Source organism: Solanum stenotomum, chromosome 5 (genome assembly GCF_019186545.1).
Source record: "Solanum stenotomum isolate F172 chromosome 5, ASM1918654v1, whole genome shotgun sequence".
In the NCBI taxonomy this organism is placed as follows: domain Eukaryota; kingdom Viridiplantae; phylum Streptophyta; class Magnoliopsida; order Solanales; family Solanaceae; genus Solanum; species Solanum stenotomum.
The window spans coordinates 55427883-55454472 of NC_064286.1; the positions used below are offsets into that span (position 1 = coordinate 55427883).

Sequence of the window (26590 nt, forward strand, 5' to 3'; positions counted from 1 at the left end):
TTTTTTTTTTTTTTTTTTAATCCAGTAGCACTGGAGGTGTTGTGTATCATCACAAAAGTTTAAATACAACACATGGATAGAAACTAGGGAAAATTGTGCATTATAGCAAACTATTAATTCAAAACAAATGATATAACTATAGTTTCATTTAATTCTAATTCGTAACAAACACTTTGTCATTCAGAGAATCTCGCTCGGGCCACTATGGAATCTTGCTCGGCGCTCTCTCTCTCTCGCACACCTCTCTCACTTTATACAAGCACAAATGTATAAATTGTATTTGTGTTTGTGTAAAGCGAGAGAGGACTGTATATACAAATACAAATACATATCTTTTCTTCCTATACACTTATAATTATATAAATACAAATCTTCCCCAGTCTAGTTCTCTTTTGCCTTTCTCTCTTTCTCGTTTTATACAAACACAAATTATACAAATTATAATGTATGATTTGTGTGTGAGAGAGAGAGAGAAAGAGGGAGATTTGATATACAAATATTTTAATTTGATTCAATTGTATACAAATTCAAATTTTATGCAGATATACAAACAAAATCATTGATACATATACATAGTAGTTACATATATACAATTATCTAATCGATATACATATACAATTGCTGCACTTTTATACAAACGAGATATCTGCCTACGATTTATACAAATCAAATGCTCCATAGAAAACATAGTTTACTATGGAGCGCAAATAGAAAACTGTAACTATAAATCGCATATGATTTTTATATTTGCTATTCCTAAAATTTGCTCAAAGAAAATATCCATAAAAAATGGGCTAACAACACAAAAATCTGCTTATTGCCCATCAATACTACATTAAGAAGAGAAGTCTAACTAACAAAAAATATTTCCTTCCCAATTTTAGACCTCATACTCAGGACTTGTCTCTTATCCATAATGAAAAGTCCTTTTGCGACCTTGGGAAGTTGTTGAGTCGAAAGATAAATGTTGTTAGTTTGAGAGTTCATAGTCATCTTTTGCTAGCCAGTCTGCATGTTTATTGGCTTCTTCGTAGCAATGCTCAAACTTGATACTAGCAAGAGCTAGAATTGAAGAAGTTGCTTCTATGATTCTGTTCAACCTGAAGTTACTAGCCTTTTTTCCCCTTAAGCATGTTGGTTATCAAAAGTGAATCCAATTCCACGATGATGTTTGTGTAACCATTTTGAGACTTCTCTTCTTAAAAGTCTAGATTGTCATTTGTCCAATTGGTGCATCCAAATTGTACACAAAAAAATAAGAGTACAAATATATATTTTCTTTGTTCCAAATTATATAATGTATAGTTTGAATGGATACGAAGTTTAATTAAGAAAGAAAGAAGGAAATTTCAAGTTTGTGATAAAAAATGTAGATGTTTAGATGTGAATCTACAAGCCCTTTTTTAGTAATCGCGCAAATTTCTCAATTTTTCGTGTGTTTTAGCCCATTGATCTGACGCCCGGAGCACCCATAATTATTTTCCCAAAAAACTTTATGCGGATCTCCGTATTGAGTTGGGGAACCATCACGTATGCTCACACCATTTTTTCGTGCCCATTTCCGCATCTACATGCCTTTTTTTAGGAATCGCGCAAATTCTTCAATTTTTCATATGTATTAGCCCATGGAACTAACGCCTGAAACACCAAAAACAAATTCCTCAAAAAGCTTTATGAGGACCTTTGTATTGAGTTGGGGAACCATCACGTATGCTCACACCATTTTTTTGCGCCCATATTCGCATCTACAAGCCATTTTTAGGAATCATGCAAATTTCACAATTTCTCGTATGTATTAGCCCATAGATCTGGCGCCCAAAGCACACAATTTTTTTGTCAAAAAGTTGTATGAGGACCTCCGTATTGAGTTGGGGAACCATCACATATACTCACACCATTTTTTTCGCGCTCATTTCAGCATCTCTATGCCTTATTAAAAATATCGCGCAAATTCCTCAATTTTTTCGTGTGTATTAGCCCATGGATCTAGTACCCGAGCACCCAATTTTTTTTTCTCAAAAAACTTTATGAGGGCCTCCGTATTAAGTTGGGGAACCATCACGTATGCTCACATTATTTTTTTTGCACCCATTTCCGAATCTATATGCCTTTTTTAGGAATCGCGCATATTCCTCAATTTTTCGTGTGTAGCCCATGGTTCTAGCGCCCGAAGCACCCATTTTTTTTCTCAAGAAACTTTATAATGACCTCCGTTTTGAGTTGGGGAACCATCACATATGCTCACACCATTTGTTTCGCGCCCATTTCCGCATCTAAACACACTTATTTAGGAATCGCAAAAGTTCCTAAATTTTTCATGTGTATTATTAGCCCATGGATCTGGCTCTCAGAGCACCCACATTTTTTTTTTCTCAAAAATCATTATGAAGACCTTCATATTGAGTTGGGGAACCATCATATGCTCACACCATTTATTTGTACCCATTTTCGCATCTACAAACACCTTTGTTAGGAATCGCGCAAATTTCTCAATTTTTCGTGTATATCAGCTAGCCCATGGATCTGGCGCTCGGAGCACCCAAACATTTTTTAGAAAAACTTAATGAGGACCTCCGTATTGAGTTGGGGAACCATCATGAATACTCACACCATTTTTTTGCGCCCATTTCTGCATCTACATGCCCTCTTTTAGGACTCGTGCAAATTCATCAATTATTCGTATGTATAAGCCCATCGATCTGGCGCAAAAAACACCCAATTTTTTTTCTCAACAAACTTTATGAGGACCTCTGTATTGAGTTGGGAAACCATCACCTATGGTCACAATATTTTTTCGCTCCCAATTCCGCATCTACAAGCCCTTTTATAGGAATCACGCAAATTCCTCAATTTTTCTAGTGTATTAGCCCATGGATCCAGCGCCCGGAGCATCCAAAGTTTATTCTCAAAAAAATTTATGAGGACCTCCGTATTGAGTTGGGAACCACCACGTATGCTCACACCATTTTTTTCGCGCTCATTTTCGTATCTATAGGCCCCTTTTTAGTAATTGCGTAAATTCCTCAATTTATCGTGTATATTAGCCCAAGAATCTGGCACGCGGTGCACCCAAATTTTTTTCTCAAAAAACTTTATGAGGACCTCCGTATTGAGTTGGGAACCATCACGTATGCTCACATAATTTTTTTCGCGCCAATTTCCGCATCTTCATGGCTTTTTTAGGAATCACGCATATTCCATAATTTTTAATGTGTATTAGCACACGAATCTAGTGCTCGGTGCACACAAATTTTTTTTCTCAAAAATTCTTATGAGGACCTCTGTAATGAGTTAAGAACCATCACGTATGCTCATAACATTTTTTTCGCACCCATTTCTGCATCTACAAGCCCTTTTTGAGGAATCGCGCAAAAAATCTTCAATTTTTCGTATGTATTAGCCATGGATATGACTCCTGGAGAATCCAAAAATTTTCTTTCTCAAAAAACTTTATAAGGACCTCCGTATTGAGATGAGGAACAATCACATATGATCACACCATTTTTGTCGCACCAATTTCCACATTTACAAGCCCTTTTTTAGGAATCGCGCAAATTAATCAATTTTTCGTGTGTATTAGACCATGAATTTGGCGCTTGGAGCACTTTTTGTTTTTTATCAAAAAACTTTATGAGGACCTCCGTATTGTGTTGGGGAACCATCAAGTATGCTCACACCCAATTATTTTTTCTCAAAAGACTTTATGAGGACCTCCGTTTTGAGTTGGGGAATCATCACATATACTCACACTATTTTTTTCGCGCCCATTTCCGAATATTACTTGACCGTTTTTAGAATCGCGCAAATTTCTCAATTTTTCGCGTGTATTAGCCCATGGATCTGGCGATTGGAGCACCCAAAAATTTTTTCTCAAAAAACTTATGAATACGTCCTTATTGAGTTGGGGAATCATCACGTATGCTCACACCATTGTTTTCGCTCCCATTTTCGCATCTATAAGCTTTTTTTAGGAATTGCGTAAATCTCTCAATTTTTCGTGTGTATTAGCCCATGGATTTAGCACCTGGAGCACCCAAAATTTTTATCTCAAAAAATTTATGAGGACCTCCGTATTGAGTTGGTGAATCATTACGTATGCTCACACCATTTTTTTCACGCCCATTTGTGAATCTACATGCCTTTATTTAGGAATCACGCATATTCCTAAATTTTTCGTGTGTATTAGCCCATAGATCTGCACCGGAGCACCAAATTTTTTTTCTTAAAAAACATTATAAGGATCTCCGTATTGAATTGGGGAACCATCACATATTCGCGCCATTTCCGCTTCTACATGCCCTTTTTTGGAATCGCGTAAATTCCTAAATTTAGTGTGTATTAGCCCATGGATCTAGCGCCAGAAGCACTCAAATTTTCTTTCTCAAAATACTTCATGAGGACATCCGTATTGAGTTGGGGAACCATCACGTATGCTCACGCCATTTTATTCGCGCCCATTTCCGCATCTCCAAGCCCTTTTTTAGAACTTGTGCAAATTCCTCAATTTTTCGTGTGTATTAGCCATGGATCTGGGGCTTGGAGAATCTTAAAAATATTTTCTCAAAAAAACTTTATGAAGACTTCTGTATTGAGTTAGGGAACCATCACGTATGCTCACACCATTTTTTTCCTGCCCATTTCCGCATCTAAAGGTCTTCTTTAGTAATCGCGCAAATTCCTTAATTTTTCATATGTATTAGCCCATGGATCTGGCGGCCGGAGCGCCTAAATCATTTTTATCAAAAAACTTTGTAATAACCTCTGTATTGATTTGGGTAACCATCACATATACTCACATCATATTTTTCGCGTCATTTCCACATCTATATGCCCATTTTTAAGGAACCATCACGTATGCTCACACCATTATTTTAGCGCTCATTTCCGGATCTACATGCCATTTTTTAGGAATCGCGCAAATTCTTCAATTTAGTGTGTATTAGCCCATGAATCTAGCACCCGGAATACCCAAATTGTTTTCTCAAAATACTTTATGAGGACATCTGTATTGAGTTGGAGAACCATCATGTATACTCGCACAATTTTATTAGCACCCATTTCCGCATTTACAAGCCTTTTTTAGGAATTACGCTAATACCTAAATTTTTCGTGTGTATTAGCCAATTTTTCTAGCGCCCGGAGCATCCTAAAAATTTTTCAAAAAAAACTTTATAAAGACCTCTGTATTGAGTTTGGGAACAATTACTTATGCTCAAACCATTTTTATTGCGCCTATTTCCGCATTTACATACCTTTTTTAGCAATCTCACAAATTCCTCATATTTTTGTGAGTATTAGCCCATGAATCTGGCGCTCGGAGAGCCCAAAACCATTTTCCTTGAAAAACATTATGAGGACCTTCGTATTGAGTTGGGTAACCATCACGTATACTCACACCATTTTTTTGCACCCATTTCAGCATCTACATGCCCTTTTTAAAAATTACGCAAATTACTCAATTATTTGTGTGTACTAGCGTATGGTTCTAGCGCCAGAGCACCTAATTTTTTTTCCTAATAAAACACTACGAGGACCTCCGTATTAAATTGGAGAACCATCATGTATGGTCACACCATTTTTTTCGCGCCCATTGCCGCATCTACATGCACTTTTTTAGGAATCGCTCAAATTCCTCAATATTTCGTATGTCTTGGCCCATGGATCTGGCGCCCGAAACACCCAATTTTTTTTCTCAAAAGCCTTTATGAGGACCTCCTTATTGAGTTAGGGAACCATGACGTATATTAACACCATTTTTTTAGTCAATTTCTGCATATATAGGCCTTTTTTAGGAATCACGCAAATTTCTCTATTTTTCGTGTGTATTAGCCCATTGATCAGGCGCACGGAGCACCAAAATTTTTATTCTAAAAAACTTTATGAGGACCTCCTTATTGAGTTGGAGAACCACCACGTACGCTCACACCATTTTATTCGCGGCCATTTCCGCATCTACAGGCCCCTTGTAGAAATTGCGCAAATTCCTCAATTTTCGTGTGTATTAGCCCATGATCTGGCTCCCAGAGCATCTAATTTTTTTTCTCTCAAAAAAATCTATGAGGACCTCCGTATTTAATTGGAGAGCCATCACGTACGCTTACACCATTTTTTCTGCGCTCATTGCCGCATCTACATGCCCTTATTTAGGAATCGCGCAAATTCCTTAATTTGTCATGTGTCTTAGCCCATAGATCTGGCAGCCGAAGCACCTAATTTTTTTTCTCAATAACCTTTATGAGGATCTCCGTATTGAGTTAGGTAACTATTACCTATACTAACACCATTTTTTCACGCCCATTTCCACTTTACAGGCCCTTTTTTAGGGATCGCGCAAATTCTTCTATTTTTCGTGTATATTAGCCCATAGATCTGGCGCACGGAGAACCAAAATTATTTTTCTAAAAAAACTTTATGAGGAACTCTGTATTGAGTTGGCGAACTATCACGTATGCTCACATCATTTATTTCTCGCACATTTCTGCATTAAAAAGCACTTTTTAAGAATCGCGGAAATTCCACAATTTTTCATGTGTATTAGCCCATGGATCTGGCGTTCGGAGCATCCAAATTTTTTTTTCTCAAAAAGCTTTATGAGGACCTCCGTATTTAGTTAGGGAATCATCACGTATTCTCTTACCATTTTTTTCGCGCTCATTTCCGCATCTACATGCCCATTTTAAGGAATCACTCAAATTCCTCAATTTTTCGTGTGTATTAGCCCAACGATTTGGCACCCGAAGCACCCAAATTTTTTATCTCAAAAAACATTGAGTACCTTTGTATTGAGTTGGAGAACCACCACGTATGCTCACACCATTTTCTGCATCTACAAGCTCTTTTTTAGGAATCGCACAAAACGCTCAATTTTTCGTGTGTATTAGCCCATTGATTTGGCGCCCAGAGCACCCAAAATTATTTTCTGAAGAAACTTTATGAAAACCTCTGTATTGAGTTGGGGAACCATTCCGTATGCTCACACCATTTTTTTCCATCATTTCCGCATATGTAGACCCTTTTTTAGGAATCACACAAATTTCGCAAATTTCGTGTGTATTAGCCCATGAATCTGGTGTTCGAAGCACCCAATTTTTTTTCTCTAAAAAATCTTTATGAGGACTTCTGTATTGAGTTGGATAACCATCACGTATGCTTAGATCATTCTTTTTGCGCCCATTTCCGCATCTACAAGCCCTTATTTAGGAATCGCGCAAATTCCTCTATTTTGTGTATGCCCATGGATGTGGTGCTCGGAGAGCCAAATTTTTTTTCTCAAAAAACTTTTTTAAGACCTCTGTATTGAGTTGGGGAACCATCCAGTATGCCCATACCATCTTTTTCGCCCCCATTTCCGCATCTACATGTCTTTTTTTTTTAGAAATCACGCCAATTCTTTATTATTTCTTGTGTATTATCCATGGATCTAACACCTGAAGCACCCATATTTTTTTCTCAAAAAACTCTATGAGGACCTCCGTATTTAGTTGGGGAACCATCACGTATGCTCACACCATTTTTTTGCGCCCATTTCCGCATATTCAAGCCTTTTTTAGGAATCACGCAAATTCATTAATTTTTCATGTGTATTATAGCCCATGGATCTGGCCCGGAAAACACAAAAAAACAATTCTCAAAAAACTTTGTGAGGATCTCCGTATTGAGTTGGGGAACCATCACGTTTGCTCACACCATATTTTTCACGCCCATTTCCGTATATACAACCTTTTTTAAGAAATCGTACAAATTTCTTCAATTTTTCGTACATGTTAGCCAATGGATCTGGCCCCCGTAGCACTCAATTTTTTTTCTCAAAGAACTTTATGAGGACATCTGTATTGAGTAAGAGAACCATTAAATATGCTCACACCATTTTTTTCGCTCCTATTTTCGCATTTACAAGCCTTTTTTAAGGAATCGCATAAATTTCTCATTTTTTGTGTGTATTAGCCTATGAATTTGACGCTCGGGGAACCCAAAAAATTTTTCTCATAAAACTTTGTGAGGGCCTCCTTATTGAGGTGGAAAACCACCACGTATGCTCACACCATTTTTTTGCGCCCATTTCCGCATCTACATGTCCTTTTTTATAAATCGTGCAAATTACTCAATTTTTCATGTGAATTAGCCCATGGATCTGGCGCTCGGAGCACCAAATATTTATCTCTCAAAAAACTTTATGAGGACCTCTGTATTGAGTTGAGGATTCATCAAGTATACTCACATCATTTTTTACGTGCCCATTTTCGCATCTACAGGCATTTTTTGAAGAATCGCACAATATCCTCAATTTTTCGTGCGTATTAGCCTATGGATCTGGTGCCCGGAGCACCGAAAACTTTTCCTCAAAAAACTTTATGAAGACCTCCGTATTGAGTTCTATGCCCCAGGAAAAGGCGAAAAGTAAAGCAGTCATCAAGCCAGAGCTAGTTTCACAGCTACCGATTCGCACCCGCGGGTCAAAGAAGACCAATAAAATCTCGATTCAACATAAGCAAGGGATGAGAGAGGCCTTACGAGGGCTCTTTCCCACTTAATAGATTCATTCCTTCGTTACGGCGGTTGTGGGTACTTGCCGTTCAGAGATGCTATCAGAGTAGGAGGGGAACCACCATATATTCTCAAGCAATTTTGTTCGCGCCCATTTCCTTATCTATAGTCCTTTTCTATGAATCGCACAAATTCCTATATTTTTCGTGTATATTAGGCCTTTGATCAGGTGCCCAGAGCACCCAAAATTTATCCCTCAAAAATTTTGTGAGGAACTCCGTATTGAGTTGTGGAACCATCACGTATGCTCACACCATTTTTTTCACACCTATTTTCGCATCTACAGTCCATTTTTAGGAATTGCGCAAATTTCTTGATTTTTCATGTGTATTAACCTATGGATATGGCGCCCGAGGTACCCAATTTTTTTTCTCAAAAAACTTTTTGAAGAATTCCGTATTGAGTTAGAGAACCATCATGTATGCTTACACCATTTTTTTGCGCCTATTGCAGCATCTACTGGACCTATTTTAGAAATCGCGCAAATTCCTATATTTTTCATGCCCGCAAGAGTCAAGGGGTTGTAGGGGCGACTTCCAGAGATAATTACGGATGTGTATTAGGCCATGGATCAGGCGCCCGGAGCACCCAAAATTCATCTCTTAGAAAACTTTATGGGAAACTCCGTATTGAGTTGGGGAACCATCACGTTTGCTTACATCATTTTTTACATGCCCATTTCCGCATCTACACGTATTTTTTGAGGAATTACGCAATTTCTTCAATTTTTCGTATGTATTAGCCCATTGATCTAAAGGCCAGAGCACCCAATTTTTTTCTCAAAAAACTTAATGAGGTCCTCCGTTTTGAGTTAGGGAGCCATAAAATATGCTCACACCATTTTTTTCGCGCCCATTTCTGCATCTATAAGCCCTTTTTAAGGAAATGTGTAAATTCCCCAATTGTTTGTGTGTATTAGCCCATGGATTTGGCACCTGAAGCACCAAAAAATATTAATGAGGACCTACGTATTGAGTTGGGGACCCACCACATATGCTCCCAAAAAATATTTCACGCCCATTTCCGCATCTATCGGTCCTCTTTTAGGAATCGCGAAAATTTCTCAACTTTTTATGTGTATTAGCCCATGGATCTGGCTCTCGAAGTACCCAAAAAAAATTTTCAAAAAACTTTATGAGTATCTCCGTATTGAGTTGGGGAACCACCACGTATGCTCAAGCCATTTTTTTCGCACCAATTTCCGCATCTACAGTCCTTTGTTAGAAATCCCGCAAATTCATATATTTTTTGTGTGTATTAGGCCATTGATCAGGCGCCCTAAGCACCCAAAATTTATCTCTCAAAAAACTTCATGAGGAACTTCGTATTGAGTTGGGGAGCCATCACGTATGCTCATATCATTTTTTTTGCTCCCATTTCCGAATCTACAGTCTTTTTTAGAAATTGCACAAATTTCTCGATTTTTTTGTGTATTAAACCATGGATCTGGCGCTCGGAAAACCCAAAATTATTTTTTCAAAAAACTTTATGAGGACCTCCGTATTGAGTTAAGGAACTATCACGTATACTCACATCATTTTTTTCACGCCTATTACCGCATCTAGTGGACCTTTTTTAGGAATCGCGCAAATTCCTATATTTTATGTGTGTATAAGGCCATGCATAAGGCGCCCGGAGCACCCAAAATTTATCTCTTAGAAAACTTTATGAGGAACTTCGTATTGAGTTGGGGAATCATCACGTATACTCACAATATTTTTTACACCTCCATTTTCGCATCTACACATATTTTTAGAGGAATCACGCAATTTTCTCAATTTTTCGTGTGTATTAGCACATGGGTCTAGCGCCCGAAGCACCCAAATTTTTTTATCAAAAATACTTAATGAGGACCTCCATATTGAATTGGGGAACCATCAAATATGTTGACACCACTTTTTTTGCGCCCATTTCCGCTTCTACAAGCCCTTTTTAAGGAATTACGCAAATTCCTCAATTGTTTGTGTGTATTAGCCCATGGATCTGGCGCTCGTAGCACCCAAAATTGTTTTTCTCAATAAACTTTATTAGGACTTTCGAATTGAGTTTGGGAACCATCACGTATGCTCACAAAAAAAATTTCGCGTCCATTTCCACATCTACAGGCCCTTTTTTAGGAATCGCGTTAATTTCTTAATTTTTCGTGTGTATTAGCCTAACGATCAAGCACCCGGAGCACCCAATTATGTTTCTCAAAAACCTTCTAAGGACCTCTGTATAGAGTTGGGGAACCATCGCGTATGCTCACACCATTTTTTGCTCTCATTTCCACATCTACATGCCTTTTTTTAGGAATCATGCAAATTCCTCAATTTTCGTGTGTCCATGGATTTGGCGCTGGAAGCACCCAAAAACATTTCTCAAAATTTTTTATAGGGACCTCCGTATTGAGTTTGGGAACCACTACCTATGCTTACACCATTTTTTTCGTACCCATTTCCTCATCTACATGCCCTTTATGAGGAATCGCGCAAATTTCTCAATTTTTAGCGTGTATTAGCTCATAGATCTGGCGCCTGGAGCACCTAAAAAACTTTTCTCAAAAAACTTTATGAGGACCTTCGTATTGAGTTGCGGAACCACCATGTATGCTCATACCATTTATTTCACGCCCATTTCCGCATCTACGGGTTCTTTTTTAAGAATGGCACAAGTTCCTCAATTTTTTGTGTGTATTAGCCCATAGATCTTCCGCCTAGAGCATCCAAAAAAAATTCTCAAAAAACTTTATGAGGACCTCCGTATTTAGTTTGGGAACCATCACGTATGCTCACACCATTTTTTTAGGCCAATTTTATCCTCATAAAAAAATATTCGCGTAAATTTCTGTATTTTTCGTGTGTATTATCTCATGGATTTGGCAACCCGGAGTACCCAAATTTTTTTTCTCAAAAACCTTTATGAGGACCTCAGTATTGAGTTGGGGAACCATCACATATGCTCACACCATTTTTTTCGCGCCCATTTCTGCATCTACAAGCTCAATATTAGGAATCGCGCAAATTTCTTAATTTTTCGTATGTATTAGCCAATGGATCTATAGCCCAGAGCACTCCAAAAAAAATTTCTCAAAAAACTTTAAGAGGACCTCTGTATTGAATTGGCGAACAATCACGTATGCTTAGACCATTTTCTTCGTGCCCATTTCCGCATCTACTAGCCCTTTTCTAGTAATTGTGCAAATTCTCAAGTTTTCGTGTGTATTAGCCCATGACTCTGGCCCCCTGAGAACCCAAAATTTTTTTCTCAAAAAACTTAGTGAGGACCTCCATATTGAGTTAGGGAACCATCACGTATGTTCACACCATTTTTTTCGCGCCCATTTATGCATCTGCAAGCCTTTTTTTAGACATCGCGCAAATTCCTTAAATTTTTCATGTGTATTATTCCATGAATCTGGCTTCCGGAACACCTAAATTTGTTTCTCAGAAAAATTTATGAGGACCTCCGTATTGAGTTGGGGAACCATCACGTAAGCTCACACCATTTTTTTGGCGCCCATTTATGCATCTACAGGTCCTTTTTTTAGCAATCACAGAATTTCCTCAATTTTTAGTATGTATTAACCCATGCATCTGGCGCCCGAAGCACCCAAAGTTTCTTTTCATAAAACTTTATGAGGACCTCTGTATTGAGTTGGGAACTATCACGTATGCTAATACCATTTTTTTCATGCCCATATCCACATCTACTAGCCTTACTTTAGGAATCGTGCAAATTCCTCCATTTTTCGTGTGCATTAGCCCATGGATCTGGCATCCGAAGCACTCAAATTTTTTTGCCAAAAAACTTTATGATGACCTACGTATTGAGTTAGGGAACCATCACGTATACTTACACCATTTTTTTCACGCCCACTTCCGTATCTACAGGCCCCTTTTTAGAAATTGCGCATATTCCTCACTCTTTAGTATGTATTAGCCTACAGATCTAGCACCCGGAGAACCCAAAAAAAAATTCTTAAAAAACTTTATGAGGACCTCTGTACTAACTTGGGGAACCATTACGTATACTCACACCATTTTTTTCGCCCCTATTTCTGCATCTACTGCATCTTTTTTAAGAAAAATTCCTCAATTTTTTGTGTGTATTAGCCCATGGATCTGGCGCCCGGAGCACCCAAAATTTTATTCTCAAAAAACTTTATGAGGACCTCCATATTGAATTGGGAAACCATCACGTATGCTCACATCATTTTTTCGCGCCCATTTTCGCATCTACAAACCCTTTTTTAATAATCGCGCAAATTCCTTAATTTTTCGTGTATATTAGCCCATGAACCTGACGCCTGGAGCACCCAAAAATATTTTCTCAAAAAGCGTTCAACGGACCTCCGTATTGAGTTGGGTAACCATCACATATGCTCACTCCATTTTTTTCACCGCCATTTCCGCATCTACAAGTCCTTATTTAGGAATTGCACAAATTTCTCAATTTTTCATGTGTATTATCGCATGGATCTGGCGCCCGAAGCACCTAAAATTTTTTTCTTAAAAAAAATGTGAGGACCTCCGTAATAAGTTGGGAACTACAATGTATGCTCACACCATTTTTTCGCGCCCATTTCCGCATCAACACGCTCTTTTTTAGAAATTGCACAAATTCCTCAATTTGTTGTGTGTAATTGCTCATGCATCTGGCGCCCGGAGCATCCACAGATATTTTTCTCAATGAATTTATGAGGACCTTCGTATTGAGTTGGGGAACCATCATGTATGCTCACATCATTTTTTTCGCGCCCATTTCCACATCTACAAGCCCCTTTTTAAGGAATTGCGCAAATTCTTCAATTTTTCGTGTGTATTAGCCCATGGATCTGGCGACCGGAACACCTAAAAAATTTTCTTAAAAAACCTTTAGGAGGACCTCCGTATTCATTTAGGGAACCATCATATTTGCTCACGCCATTTTTTTGCGCCCATATCCGCATCTACAGGCCTTGTTTTAGAAATCGCACAAATTCTTCAATTTTTCGTTTGTATTAGGGCATGGATCTGGCGCACGGAGTACCCAAATATTTTTTCTCAAAAAACCTTTATGACTACCTCCGTATTGAGTTGAGGAACCATCACGAATGCTCACACCATTTTATTCGCACCCATTTCCGCATCTACAAGTCATTTTTTCAGGAATCGCGCAAATTTCTCTATTTTTATGGTGTATTAGCCCATGGATCTGGCGCACGGAGCACCTAAATTTTTTTTCTCAAAAAACTCTATGAGGACATCCGTATTGAGTTGGGGAACCATCACGTATGCTCACACCATGTTTTCGTGCATATTTCCGCTTCTACAGGCCCTTTTTTAGGAATCACTTAAATTCTTCAATTTTTCGTATGTATTATCCCATAGATCTGGCGCCTAGAGCACCTAAAAATATTTTCTTAAAATACTTTATGAGGACCTCCGTATTGAGTTGGGGAACCATCACGTATGCTTAGTCCATATTTTTCGCTCCCATTTCCGAATCTACGGGTCCTTTGTTAGGAATCGCGTAAAATTCCTCAATTTTTTTGTGTGTATTAGCCCATGGATCTGGCGCCCGAAACACCCAAAATTGTTTTATCAAAAACTTTATGAGGACCTCCTTATTTAGTTGGGGAAGGATCAAGTATGCTCATACCATTTTATTCACGCCCATTCCTACCTCTACATGCATTTTTTAGGTATCACGCAAATTCCTTAATTTTTCGTGTGTATTAGCTTATGGATCTAGCGCCTGGAGCACCCAAAAAAAATTCTCAAAAAACTTTAAGGGGACCTCCGTATTGAGTTGGGGAACCATCACTTATGCTCACACCATTTTATTCACGCCCATTTCTGCATCTATATGTCTTTTTTTAGGAATCACATAAATTTACTCATTTTTTCGTGTGTATTAGCCCATAGATCTGGAGCCCGAAGCACCCATATTTTTTTTCTAAAAATATCAATAAAATTTGTCCGATTCAAAAGTCGAGTTCTTACTTGTATTATTGTTTGATCATGGGTTAGGGTGAATTCAAGAGTCAGGTTTAGGTTGAGAGTCAGATTCCAAGTCAGGAGTGTCGAATGTTTTGTTGGACTTGTTATTCGTTATTGGGGTTGAGATTAGGATCTAGACTGTATCTGGGGAATCGAATCCAAAGTCAAGGTCAATAGTTGAATCACATATCGAGTCTCGAGTATGGGTCGAATCTTGGTTTATGTTCTAGGTTAGGGAGTCTAATCTCCGATCAAATCTCAGGTTGGTTTCTTGAGTCGAGTCCCTTGTCATAGTGAGGAGTCAGGTCATGAGTCGAGCTCCCGAGAGTCGAGTTTTTGGACAGAATTGTAGTGTGGGTCGGAGTCGAGGTTGGGAGTTAGGTCCTGAGTTGGGATCTACTTAGCGGTGATGAGGTTGAAAGTGACTTTTTTAATTTTTCTGTAAAAAAACTATGTAGGGAAGTCATTTTTTCTTAAATTAGAGAAAAATAAGTTTAGTTGTAAAATATGTTTCAAAACATTTTATACCAATCAAACATTTGAAAATTGAATAATTTATTTTTAAAAATATTTTCCTTTGGACTAAAGACACCCTTAATAAATGTACTTTTTAAAAAAGATTTTTACACCTTATAACTTTACGGGTAATACATTTAGGGGTCGTGTCACGACCCGAGTCTACAACCTAGACGTGATCGGCACTTAAGAACCATTGTTGGCCCCTCAGCGAATTCTCATCATGGCTGACTACAAGCGGAAGACTAGCTTAAGCATGCAAAAGCTTAAAACTGAATAAAATTCAATAAACTCAACTTTTCAAAACTTTAACTCAAATGAACAACTTAGAATAAAAATAATATATTCGACTCGCCATAAAATAGGCACTTAAGTCTTTAAAATATTTAATAAAATAAATGAATAATACAGACTTCTCAACTATACTGACTATCTATGAAGCCTCCAACTGATAAGGATAGAAGTCGGGACAAGACCCACGACATCCTGACTAAACTAAAAAGTAAATGAAATCCTTCGGAAGCAAGGAGGCTCACCATAGCTAACTCGAACTCTCGGATGTATCAACGAAGCTCCTATTGACACTCCTGAATACATCTGTCTGCATCATGAGAAGATGCAAGCCAAATAACTCAGTACGTGAAATGTACGACCATGTAAGAGGAATTCTAAAGCGTAAACATAAGCTTGAAACTTGACAAAAAAAAGAAACATACTTACCTTTTCTCAACCCAAGAATAAGATACTCAACTTAAAGATTAGATACTCAACTTCAAAGATATGATACTCGACTTAAAATACTCAATTCATGAATACTTGACTGAACTCATTTCATTTATAAAGCAATTTAAACTAAGTGCAATATAAAGAAAAGGAAAACTGTTTAAAACATGATGTCAACTCATAATCATAAATTCATAAAAGACATACCATTCTCCCTCTCAAAGCCTACTTGTGTAATGCATGAATGAACTCTCATACCCCATTCATACTAAGCAGAACCCCTTGAGGAACCATGTAATTACTACTGTGGGAGTTTCTCTAACCGACAACCACCACTATGAGCCTAAGTGGTGATACAACGTCTTGTCCATGCTGCCAGAACTGTCATATACTTTGCCGTCATATAGAACGCTTAACTTAGTGGATCCACTAGCTTAACTTATGTGATCATCTAAAAAGTATGACCCATTAATATCCATGATGACTACATGGTTTATGGAGACTTGAGTTAATATGAACTTGCATCCCCATATCGGTGCTCAATACTACTCCCAAAAATATACTTAGCTCATATGTTTTAAAACAACTTCTTTCTTTGATTTGAGATAATTACTCAAAACTTAGCTTAAAAGCTCTCTTGGAATCGATGTTCCCTTTTCTTTCTCAAAATGTGAAAACATTTTCAAACTTCTTGGAAATACTTAGTTCTCATATACTTCTTTGAAGAAAATGAACTTTACTCTTACTCTTTACTCAACTTCAAAGCTTAAGTCTTAAAACAAAGTTTAAACATTTGTAAGAGACTTTTTTAAAAAGATGGTTCACACCGAATTATGGACTTGAACGACTCAATGCAAGGTTTTTAATAACCATAGATAGAACTCAATACTTGGAACTCAAGAACTTCAATGATACTACTCATCTCTAGAATACTCAACTCAAAGGATTCATACGGAATTATGAGCATGAACTACTCAACTCAAGGACTCAAAGATACTTCTCATCTCAAGATTGTTCGACTTATAAGGTTCATGCGGAATTATGGGCATGAACAATTCAACTCAAGGACTTCATGGGTAACATGTAATAGTCTCATGATTAGAAATATAATCTCAAAGGGGATTGGGAACTCAATACTCAAGACTTAAAAGTTGAAGGTATTACCCCTCTCAATGATACTCAATTTATAGAGTTCATGCGGAATTTATTGGCATGAACGACTCGACTAGAAGGTCTACTACCTACATGGAACTCATGTATACGACACTTCTCATTCTCTTACCTACTACCTCAAGACTTAGTTCAAATCGATGGTTGATCTCAAAGGATTCACAATTGAACTCAATGGTTTTTTTGAACTCTAATTTTAACTCTCTCTTGAATGTGAATTTTGAATTCAAGAGTTAAGGTTCACGATATGAAAGATCTCATTATGACAAAGTAGACTCATGAGTACATTCTCCTCATCCTCACACTTACTTGCTCGAGTCTTGAAACAAGTTACTAGAAGTTGTAGAAGACTCCACAAAAGGACTCAAAGGGACTTTCTTAGAATGTTCGAAAGAACTCTTAAAACTTAACTCTTAACTCTACCTTAAATTTGAATTATGAATTCAAGGTTATGATCATGTTATGAATGATTTCTAGGTGTTTAGAAATAGCTTAGAGTAGTTAGAATCGAAAAGGAGTGAAGGTGCACTTTAAACAAACTCAAACGGGGTAACCGACGATAAACTGGATGGGGCAGGCGACCCTGGCACTATGGGTGGCGCGGGGCACCAGCCCCTAAACTTCAGAGGAGGGTTTGGGGCTCTCTGGCTGGCGCATCGCGCCAGGTTCCAACCCAGAAAATTCGACGAATTTTCCTTGCTCGTTTTCTCACCCTAACTCGCCTAAAATCGAACGGTTTCTTTCCCAATCACTTGGATTCGATTACTTAACATAAGTACACTCTAATATACTCAAAACAACACTCAAATTACTAAATTTCATCTCAATAAATCATCAAAACCCCAACACAACAAGATTTAGAATGAACTTCAAAAACACCTATCAAGAACTCATCAAGAACTCTAATCTTTCAACTGCAAGAATGAAATTTCGCTGAAAATAACATGATTGGCGTGTGAGTGAACTAACCCAACACTGTGGAAGCTTACATACCTCTTAGGGGTCAAACCCATGGCGAAAATCCGCTACAACATGCAAGAATCTCAACGAACGCTTGATCCTCTCCTTTTTTCTCTTCTTGAACTCTCAACTAAAACCCTAGGTGTATTTTAGAATTATAAAACTGAACCTAATAGGATTAGACCCTTAAAACCTTACTAAAAATGAATTAAATCTGATTTGGTAAGGAAAAGACCAAAATACCCCTTACTATTTTCTGCTAACTTTCCATAACTGGACAACCTAACTTCAAAAGGCCATATCTCACTCATCCGACCTCGAAACTTAGCAAACTTGGCGGCGTTGGAAAGACAATTCAAAGGCCTTTCCTACGGTATCTTGTAGCACATCTAAATCATCATGTGGTAGGAGTTATGATCATTTCAAGTTGACCCAAAACTCATAACTGAAGCATAACTTGCAAAATTTCAGATTTTGCTATTTCCAATTTAGTTCTTTTTCCAACTTAAGGTGCTACATCTAGTGAACTTAACACTTAAGAAATTTTAATTCCTCGGTAAAATCCTACTCACAACGAAGGATGGCTCGAGTCTTAATTCAAAAAAAATTTGGGGTGTTACAGGTCGTTTGGTATAGTATATTAGAAAAAATAATGCATGCATTTTTTATTTTATTTTTACCCTCCCTAGGAGCTCCCACCCCTTTTTCTCCCTTGGTGACTCGAACTCGCAACCTTCGGGTTGGAAGTAGGGGTGTTCACGGGTCGGTTTGGATCGGTTATTGGTCAAAACCAAAACCAAACCAATTTAATCGATTTTAAAATTATCAAAACCAAACCGAACCAAATATAATATACATTTATCGGTTTGGTGGTTATCGGTTTCGGTTTGGTTTGGTTCGGTTATTCGGTTATTAACCATACACAAAAATAAAAGAAACAATTCATTCAAAATGTGAAAAAAGTGACAACAATCCATTCAAAATAAAAAATAGTTAGAATGACTTAAATTACTGAACTTTCGATCACTAAATTTACTATCAATAAAGCTTTAAAATTCACTATATTGGCTTAGAAGGAAAGACAATAATATTTTCAGTCCCACAAAGAATTGGCATAGACACTCATATACATGAAATCAATAGGATAAATGTTTCATCTTGGACATTTTTGCTTTCAATAAGTAAATTATAAAGAAATTTTAATGAAAATATGTATAAGATCTTTAAAATAGTTTATAAAAATAATATATTAAGTATGTATATTAATAAAATATATGTATATAATTCATCGATTCGGTTACTTCTTCGGATTTTTCGAATAAAACCATAACCAAACCAAATACTATTGGTTTTCAAAAATCTAAAACCAAATCCAAATAAAATCGGTTTAATTTTATCAGTTTGGTTCGATTTTTCAGTTTGGATCGGTTTTTATCCAAACTGTGAACACCCCTAGTTGGAAGTGAGGGGTGCTTACCATCCGGGCAACTCCCCCTTGTCAATAATGCATGCATTAGCTTTGTGTATTAGCAGTTTTTTTGTTTGGTATGCTTTTTCATGCTATGTAAACATTAGTTATACATTCTATTGTATATTGAGGAGTGCATTACTAATACCATGGATTTTTAAGTATTAGTAATGCAAAGTGATTTAATACATGTATTAGCATGGTTAAAGACCCAATTAACCCTCAAAAACACTTTTACATCTTTTCCACCATAATTGTGGAGGATATTTTTGTAAATAAATATTTTTATACAATGCATACTATTTTTAATACACCAAACCAAACAATGCATAAAAAAGAATTTATGCATAACTAATGCAAGCATAACTAATAATACAAGTATTACTAATATAAGCATTACTAAAACACTCTATTGAGTATTATTTTTATACACTATAATACTTGTGGTTATTCATGTTTTATGATGGATAATATAAATTAATTTGGGAAAATAACATAGTTAAGCAAACATATATTAGTAAATTAGTTATCATAGCTATAGTTTTAGATAATTACCACTCGCGATCAACATTCAATAATAATTATGTGGGGATGGGATTTCGAGTTTGTATAATTCGGAATTTGTATAATATAATTTGTATAACTTGTCACGACCCGAGCCTACACCCTGGACGTGGCCGGCACTCGAAGACCATTACTGGTCCCCAAGCGAACCCTCATCCTGGCTGCCTACAAGCAGAAAACTGATTCAAGCATACAAAGCTTAAAAACTGAAATAAAAGTTCATAAAACTTAAATAGAAAGCTTTAACTCAAAAGAAAACTCCGAATAGAATAAATTATTCAACTCGCCATAAAATAGGCAACTTAAGTCTTTAAAACATTTAATAAAATAAATGAATAATACAGACTTCTCAACTATACTGACTATCTATGAAGCCTCTAACTAATAAAGATGGAAGTCGGGACAAGACCCACGACATCCTGACTAAACTGAAAAGTAAATGAAATCCTCCGAAAGCAAGGAGGCTCACCATAGCTAACTTGAACTTTCGGGTGTATCAACGAAGCTCTTGTTGATGATCCTGAATACCTGTGTCTGCATCATGAAAAGATGCAGGCCAAATGGCTCAGTACGTGGAATGTACGAGCATGTAAGGGGAATTCTAAAACATAAACATAAGCTTGAAACTTGATAAAAAGGAAACATACTTGCCTCTTTTCAATCTTACTCAACTCAAGGAATACTCCAAACTACTCAAACTTACTCAACTCAGAAGTACTCAAGGATAAGATACTCAACTCAGAGATTAGATACTCAACTCAAGGATATGATATTCGACTCAAAGATATGATATTCGACTCTGGATACTCAACTCTGGATACTCAACTTTGAATACTCAACTAAATATGACTGAACTCATTTCAATATAAAGCAATTTAAAACAAGTGCAATATAAAGAAACAAACTGTTTAAAAACATGCTGTCAAATCTGTGTGTATGCAAGGATACAACATAACTCTGAAATGTATATAAAAATACAATAAACTGATGTATATAAAAATACAATAACTTCTGTGGGAGTTTCTCTAACCGACAACCATCACATAAGAGCTATAGTGATGATACAGCGATCTACCTCACGCTGCCAGCGCATCCTATACCCGGCCAAAGGTATAGGACCTGAACTGCCTAATGGATCCACTAGTCTATTTCGAAAAAGGTTCATCTAAAAAGTATGACCCTTTTCTACCCATGGTGGCTACATGGTTTATGGAGGCTGTGAGTTGTCTAAACTCTCCCCCATATCGGTGCTCAATACTACTCCCAAAAATATACTAGCTCTTATGTTTTAAAAACATACTTCTTTCTGCTGATTTGAGATAATTGCTCAAAAACTTAGCTCAAAGGCTATCTTGGAAATCTCAGTTTCCCTGCTTGCTTCATTTAGAAAGCTATTACTCTTTTCTGAAAACTAGCCCGAAGGCCCTTTGGAAATCTCAGTTTCCGTTCTTATTTAAATGTGAAAACATTTATAAACTCTTTGGGAATACTTAGTCCCCATATACTTTTGAAGAAAAAGACTTCAAACTTTACTCTTTACTCTTTACTGAACTCAAAACTTAAGTCTTAAAACAAAGTTAAAACGTTTGTAAAAGACTTCTTAAAATATGGTTCATACCGAATTATGGACATGAACTACTCAATGCAAGGTTTTCAATAACCATAGATAGAACTCAAATACTTGGAACTCAAGAACTTCAATGATATTACTAATTTCAAGAATGCTCAACTCAGAGGGTTCGTGCGGAATTATAAGCATGAACGACTCAACTCAAAGACTCAAAGATACTTCTCTTCTCAAGACTGCTCGACTTATAGGATTCATGCGGAATTATGGGCATGAACAATTCAACTCAAAGACTTTATGGGTAACATGTAATAGTCCCATGCTTAGAAATATAATCTCAAAGGGGATTAGGAACTCAATACTCAAGACTTAGAACTTGAAGATACTACTCCTCTCAAAGATACTCAACTTCTGGAGTTCATGCGGAATTTATGGGCATGAACGACTTGACTCGTAGGTCTACATAACATTATGAAACTCATGTATGTGACTCTTCTCATTCTCTGACTTACTTCCTCAAAACTTAGTTCAAATCGATAGTTGATCTCAAAGGATTCACAATTGAACTCAAAGGCTTCCTTGAACTCTACTCTTAACTCTCTCTTGAATTTGAATTATGAATTCAAGAGTTATGATTCATGATATGAAGGATCTCAATAACAATATAGCTATTCGATAATTAGGAATATAACTTTTAAAAGAAACGTGAATTCAAGAACTCAAAATCAACTTATCTCAAGAATACTCAAATCTAGGGAAAGTTTCCTAGATTACTCTTTTACTGATCTGAAAGTAGATGTAGGGTGTGAGGACGAACTAGTCCAACACTATGATAGCCTTACATACCTAGAAGAACAAGATTATTGAAGAATCTTGAAGAATCTTTAAGAATCTTGAAGAAGAACTTGATTAGAAGCCTTGAAACCCTAGCTTGAAGGTAAACAATCAAGAAGACCTTTCTTGAGATTCTCGAGTTAGTTTCTTAAAATCTCTATAGCCAAAAATTATGATTTTCATGAGTGAAGATGAAAATCTGATTGTTTTGAGCTTTTTATTAGTCAAGAAATTCGTTGATGGTTTTCTTGGAGGTAAAAAGACAAAAACCGATTATTTTCAATATTTTCCCGTCGGCTAATTCGTAACAGCACTGTATAGGTTACTAAAATAGTCATAACTTTTTACTCAGATATTGGATTGACGTGAAATTGGTGGGGTTGGAAAGTAGATTCAATTACCTTTAATTGGATAGGTTATGGCTCACGTAACTCTTAATATTCTAAGAGATATGGTCGTTTAAAGTTGACCTAAGCAGAATCTTACTTCAAAACTTAATAAACTTCAAGAACTCATCAAGAACTTAAATCCATAAATTTCAAGAACGAAATTACGCTGAATAAATCATGATTGGCGTGTGGGTGAAAGAACCCAACACTATGGAAGCTTACATACCTCTTAGGGATCAAACCCATGGCGAAAATCCGCAACAAGATGCAAGAATCTCGACGAACGCTTTCATCCTTTTTCTTTTCTCCTCTTTTCTCTTCTTGAATTCTCAACTAAAACCCTAGGCGTATTTTAGGATTAAAAAACTGAACCTAATAGGATTAGACCCTTGAAATATTATTAAAAACGAATTAAATCTGGTTGGGTAAGGAAAAGACCAAAATACCCCTCTTTATTTTCGGCTAACTTTCCTTAACTGGACAGCCTAACTTCAAAAGGTCATATCTCACTCATCCGACCTCGAAACTTAGCAAACTCAGCGGCGTTGGAAAGATAATTCAAATATCTTCCCTACGGTGTCTGGTAGCACACCTAATTCATCCTGAAATAGGAATTATGGTCGTTTGAAGTCGACCCAAAACTCATACTTAAGCATATCTTGCAAAATTTCAGATTTTGCTATTTCCAATTTAATTCTTTTTGAAACTCAAGGTGCTACATCTAGTGACCTTAACACTTAAGAAATTTTAAATTCCTTGGTAAAATCTCACTCACTACGAAGAATGGTTCGAGTGTTAGTTCGAAAATTTTCTGGGGTGTTACATAACTTTTGTATAATATAATTTGTATAACTATTTAAAGTTCAGATATTTGTATTTGTATAGATTCGTTATTTCGAGTTTATACAAAAATAGCCCAATTATACAAACGTAGCCGGGAATTATACAAACGAGACAGCTTAAACTGTAGCTACAACCTGTAAATATGCAAACTATAGCTATGGAGCATAATTAAATTTATTATAGTGGTTATTTGCGAAAATTCCCTAATTAATTTTTACTTAACCTATTATTAAATTGGCAAATAGTAACTATTTTACTACCTCTAGGCACTAGCCGTACGTCAAGTGATCAATACTTTTGTACTCTCTTAGCTCTCTCTTTTTTGGGATTCCCATCCATTGTCCGGTATCCACATTCGAGTCTGACTAAATCCAAATTTGCACCGGAAAGTCCCACATTGAAGGATAAAATGCTTTCTAACAAAGGGGACTCTGTACCCAAGGGGGCTCGAATCCAGGACCTCTTGGTTAAAAATATCAGTCTAATATGAGACAAAGAGAGTATTCCAAAAGTTAAAAAATAGTTGGACCCCAAAACCTTAAATGAAATGTGGTGGGTGCTTTGAGGTACGTGTGAGCATGGCAGTATATCCTTTGTTGCGTTCACAATTAATTTATTTGATTATTCAGATAGCAGTATATGTCTCCATCTCATATTTGTCCTTTTAAAATATGAAACCTCTTCCCTAGAAGGGACTGTATTTGCTATCAATCTCAATGTGAGTATTTAATAAATAGCTCACTCTTTTTAAAATGTGTGCCTTTATTTGACATGCATATATGTTCTAATTAGGACTATCTTATAAATAATTTTTCTTTATTTGGGGATAGAAAAAGGAGAATGGAGAGGAAATTACAAATTGGGAATCGAACTCTCATTAGATGATTTAGTTATAATTATTAGAAGCGATATAATATGTATAAGAATTATTTTCTTTTTGGATTAAAAACATGTATGTATTTTCTTTATGTGCCTTGATTTTGAACTCATTGTATAGGAGGGTGCTTACATTTCTCTTTTTGTGAGCTTACATTGATTTCTTGATGAATAAATGCATCATCTTTATTAGAGATGAATGGAGCAAAAAGGTAGTAAATTATCATTTTACTTATTATTTTTTAAAGAAATTATTAAATCAAACATAGATAAATAAACTTGAACGAAGAAAGTATTAAAAGTGTCTAAATACATTATAAGCAGTTCAATTCTATAGATTAAGGCAGAGAGTAAAACTTAGAGCATGTTTGAATCAGCTTAAAAGAACTAATTTTAAAATAACTTAAAATAAATTTAAAATAAAAAATAGTACTCTCCCCACGTTTTATTTCAACTTAAAAGTCATTTAATTTTAATTTTAAAAAATTACTTTATAAAAGATATTTTTTAAAGTCGATCCAAACGACCCGTTAAACACACATCTCAAAAAGGTTTTTGTATTAGGTGCATAAAACTAAAGGGAAATTAAGGTGGACATGGGCAGTCAATGAAAAAGAATGGGGTTAACCAATGCTATGTTCGTCAAACTTTTATTTTCTATTTTTCCTTTAATTTGGTGGAGTTTGGATACGTATGTGTTATTTCCATAAGACATACCATATACAATGATAATTTTACGATTTCACCCGTATTTATTACTATCTAACTATTGATAAATAAATATTATTTAAAAAATAAAATAGATATAAAATGATAAATTATTACTTAAGTTTTTCAAATTAGATAAGTAAAGATAAATCGAGGAAATACATAGAAAGAAAATTGCATTAGATGGAGTTGCTCCTCTCTTGATCAGAAGTCACATAGCGAAACCATATTGCCTTTAAGGGTGTGGCTTTTCAGAGGTCTAGGAATCGTAGCGTGGTTCAATAAAACTTGTGCACGTAATTATGTTCCCACATTGGATTTAACCCCAACTCCCAACTAATTCTCTCATTCCTTCATTAATTAATTTACTTTCTATCTATAAATACCCAAAGTTCTCACTAGCTTTTGTACCCAACACTCAAGCAAATACATTTGTAGTACATAAAACTTCTCTAGTATTTCTATCTTTTCTCAATTTTTGTAACAATGGAAATGATTAGCAAAATTGCATGCCTTGTTGTTTTGTGCATGATAGTGGTTGCACCCCATGCAGAGGCACTAAGCTGCGGCCAGGTTACATCTGGCTTGGCTCCTTGCCTCCCATATCTCCAGGGACGCGGCCCTCTAGGAGGGTGTTGTGGTGGAGTTAAGGGTCTGTTGGGTGCAGCCAAGACCCCAGCGGATCGAAAGGCAGCATGTACTTGCCTCAAATCAGCCGCTAGTGCTATTAAAGGCATTGATGTGGGCAAAGCCGCTGGTATCCCTAGTGTTTGTGGCGTAAACATTCCTTACAAGATCAGCCCCTCCACTGACTGCTCCAAGTACGTTATCTATATTTTGTGAAATTGACGTCAATATAATATTTTTTATAGTCTCATAGTATATATGTCTGATTGATAAAATCATGTCTAGTAGTAAAATTATATGGTCTAACATGTTAATTACAAAATGATGTGTATATACTCGCATCGCATATATACTATCAATTTGTTAATGTTGGTTTAATATGGTATTGCAGGGTCCAGTAAGGTTAACGAAAGTTCAATTTTCCAAGGCATAACTTGGTAGTAATGTAATCTAGCTTGCGGAGAAAAATAAGATGGATATATCGATCGATCGAGTTTAATCCATCATTTTATATGTTGTCTCTTTTCTTTTCTATTTGTGTTTGTTGGAGTATTTATATATAGTCGAGTACATGTAATGAACCTTGGTGGTTGGTTGTATTACAACCCAATCTTCATAGTAATATATACATGATATATTCTACTTTTTTTCTTTTCTTCATGCATTTGCTTTTACTTTTATTATCGATGGTTTAAAATTATTTACACAATCAATCAACATAGATAACTTGTTTACACTAATTTTGAGTTGGTTAGAATTTGAGAAATTTCACCAAAGTGTGAGCATATAGGTATATGTAATTAAATGCACAAGGAAAATTTCAGGCTATATATATTGA

General features: G+C 36.3%; 2 protein-coding genes across 7 annotated transcripts in view; both read left to right on the top strand.

Moving 5' to 3' along the window:
- LOC125864265 (non-specific lipid-transfer protein 2) overlaps window positions 1–26590 on the top strand; it is a 124959-nt gene that overhangs the window by 36885 nt on the left and 61484 nt on the right.
- Window positions 1–26590, top strand: part of LOC125864263 (non-specific lipid-transfer protein 2) — a 112530-nt gene that overhangs the window by 24456 nt on the left and 61484 nt on the right. For 2 of the 7 annotated variants that reach the window (XM_049544168.1, XM_049544169.1), the window contains exon 1: window positions 25597–25946. The exons of 3 other annotated variants lie outside the window; for them this stretch is intronic. In XM_049544168.1, the coding sequence (XP_049400125.1) occupies window positions 25612–25946 (335 nt within the window). In that variant the 5' untranslated portion in view covers window positions 25597–25611. Of the gene's footprint in view, window positions 1–25537; window positions 25947–26143; window positions 26401–26590 lie in introns of those variants that run through there. 2 more of the 7 variants (XM_049544171.1, XM_049544170.1) reach the window with 2 other exon arrangements.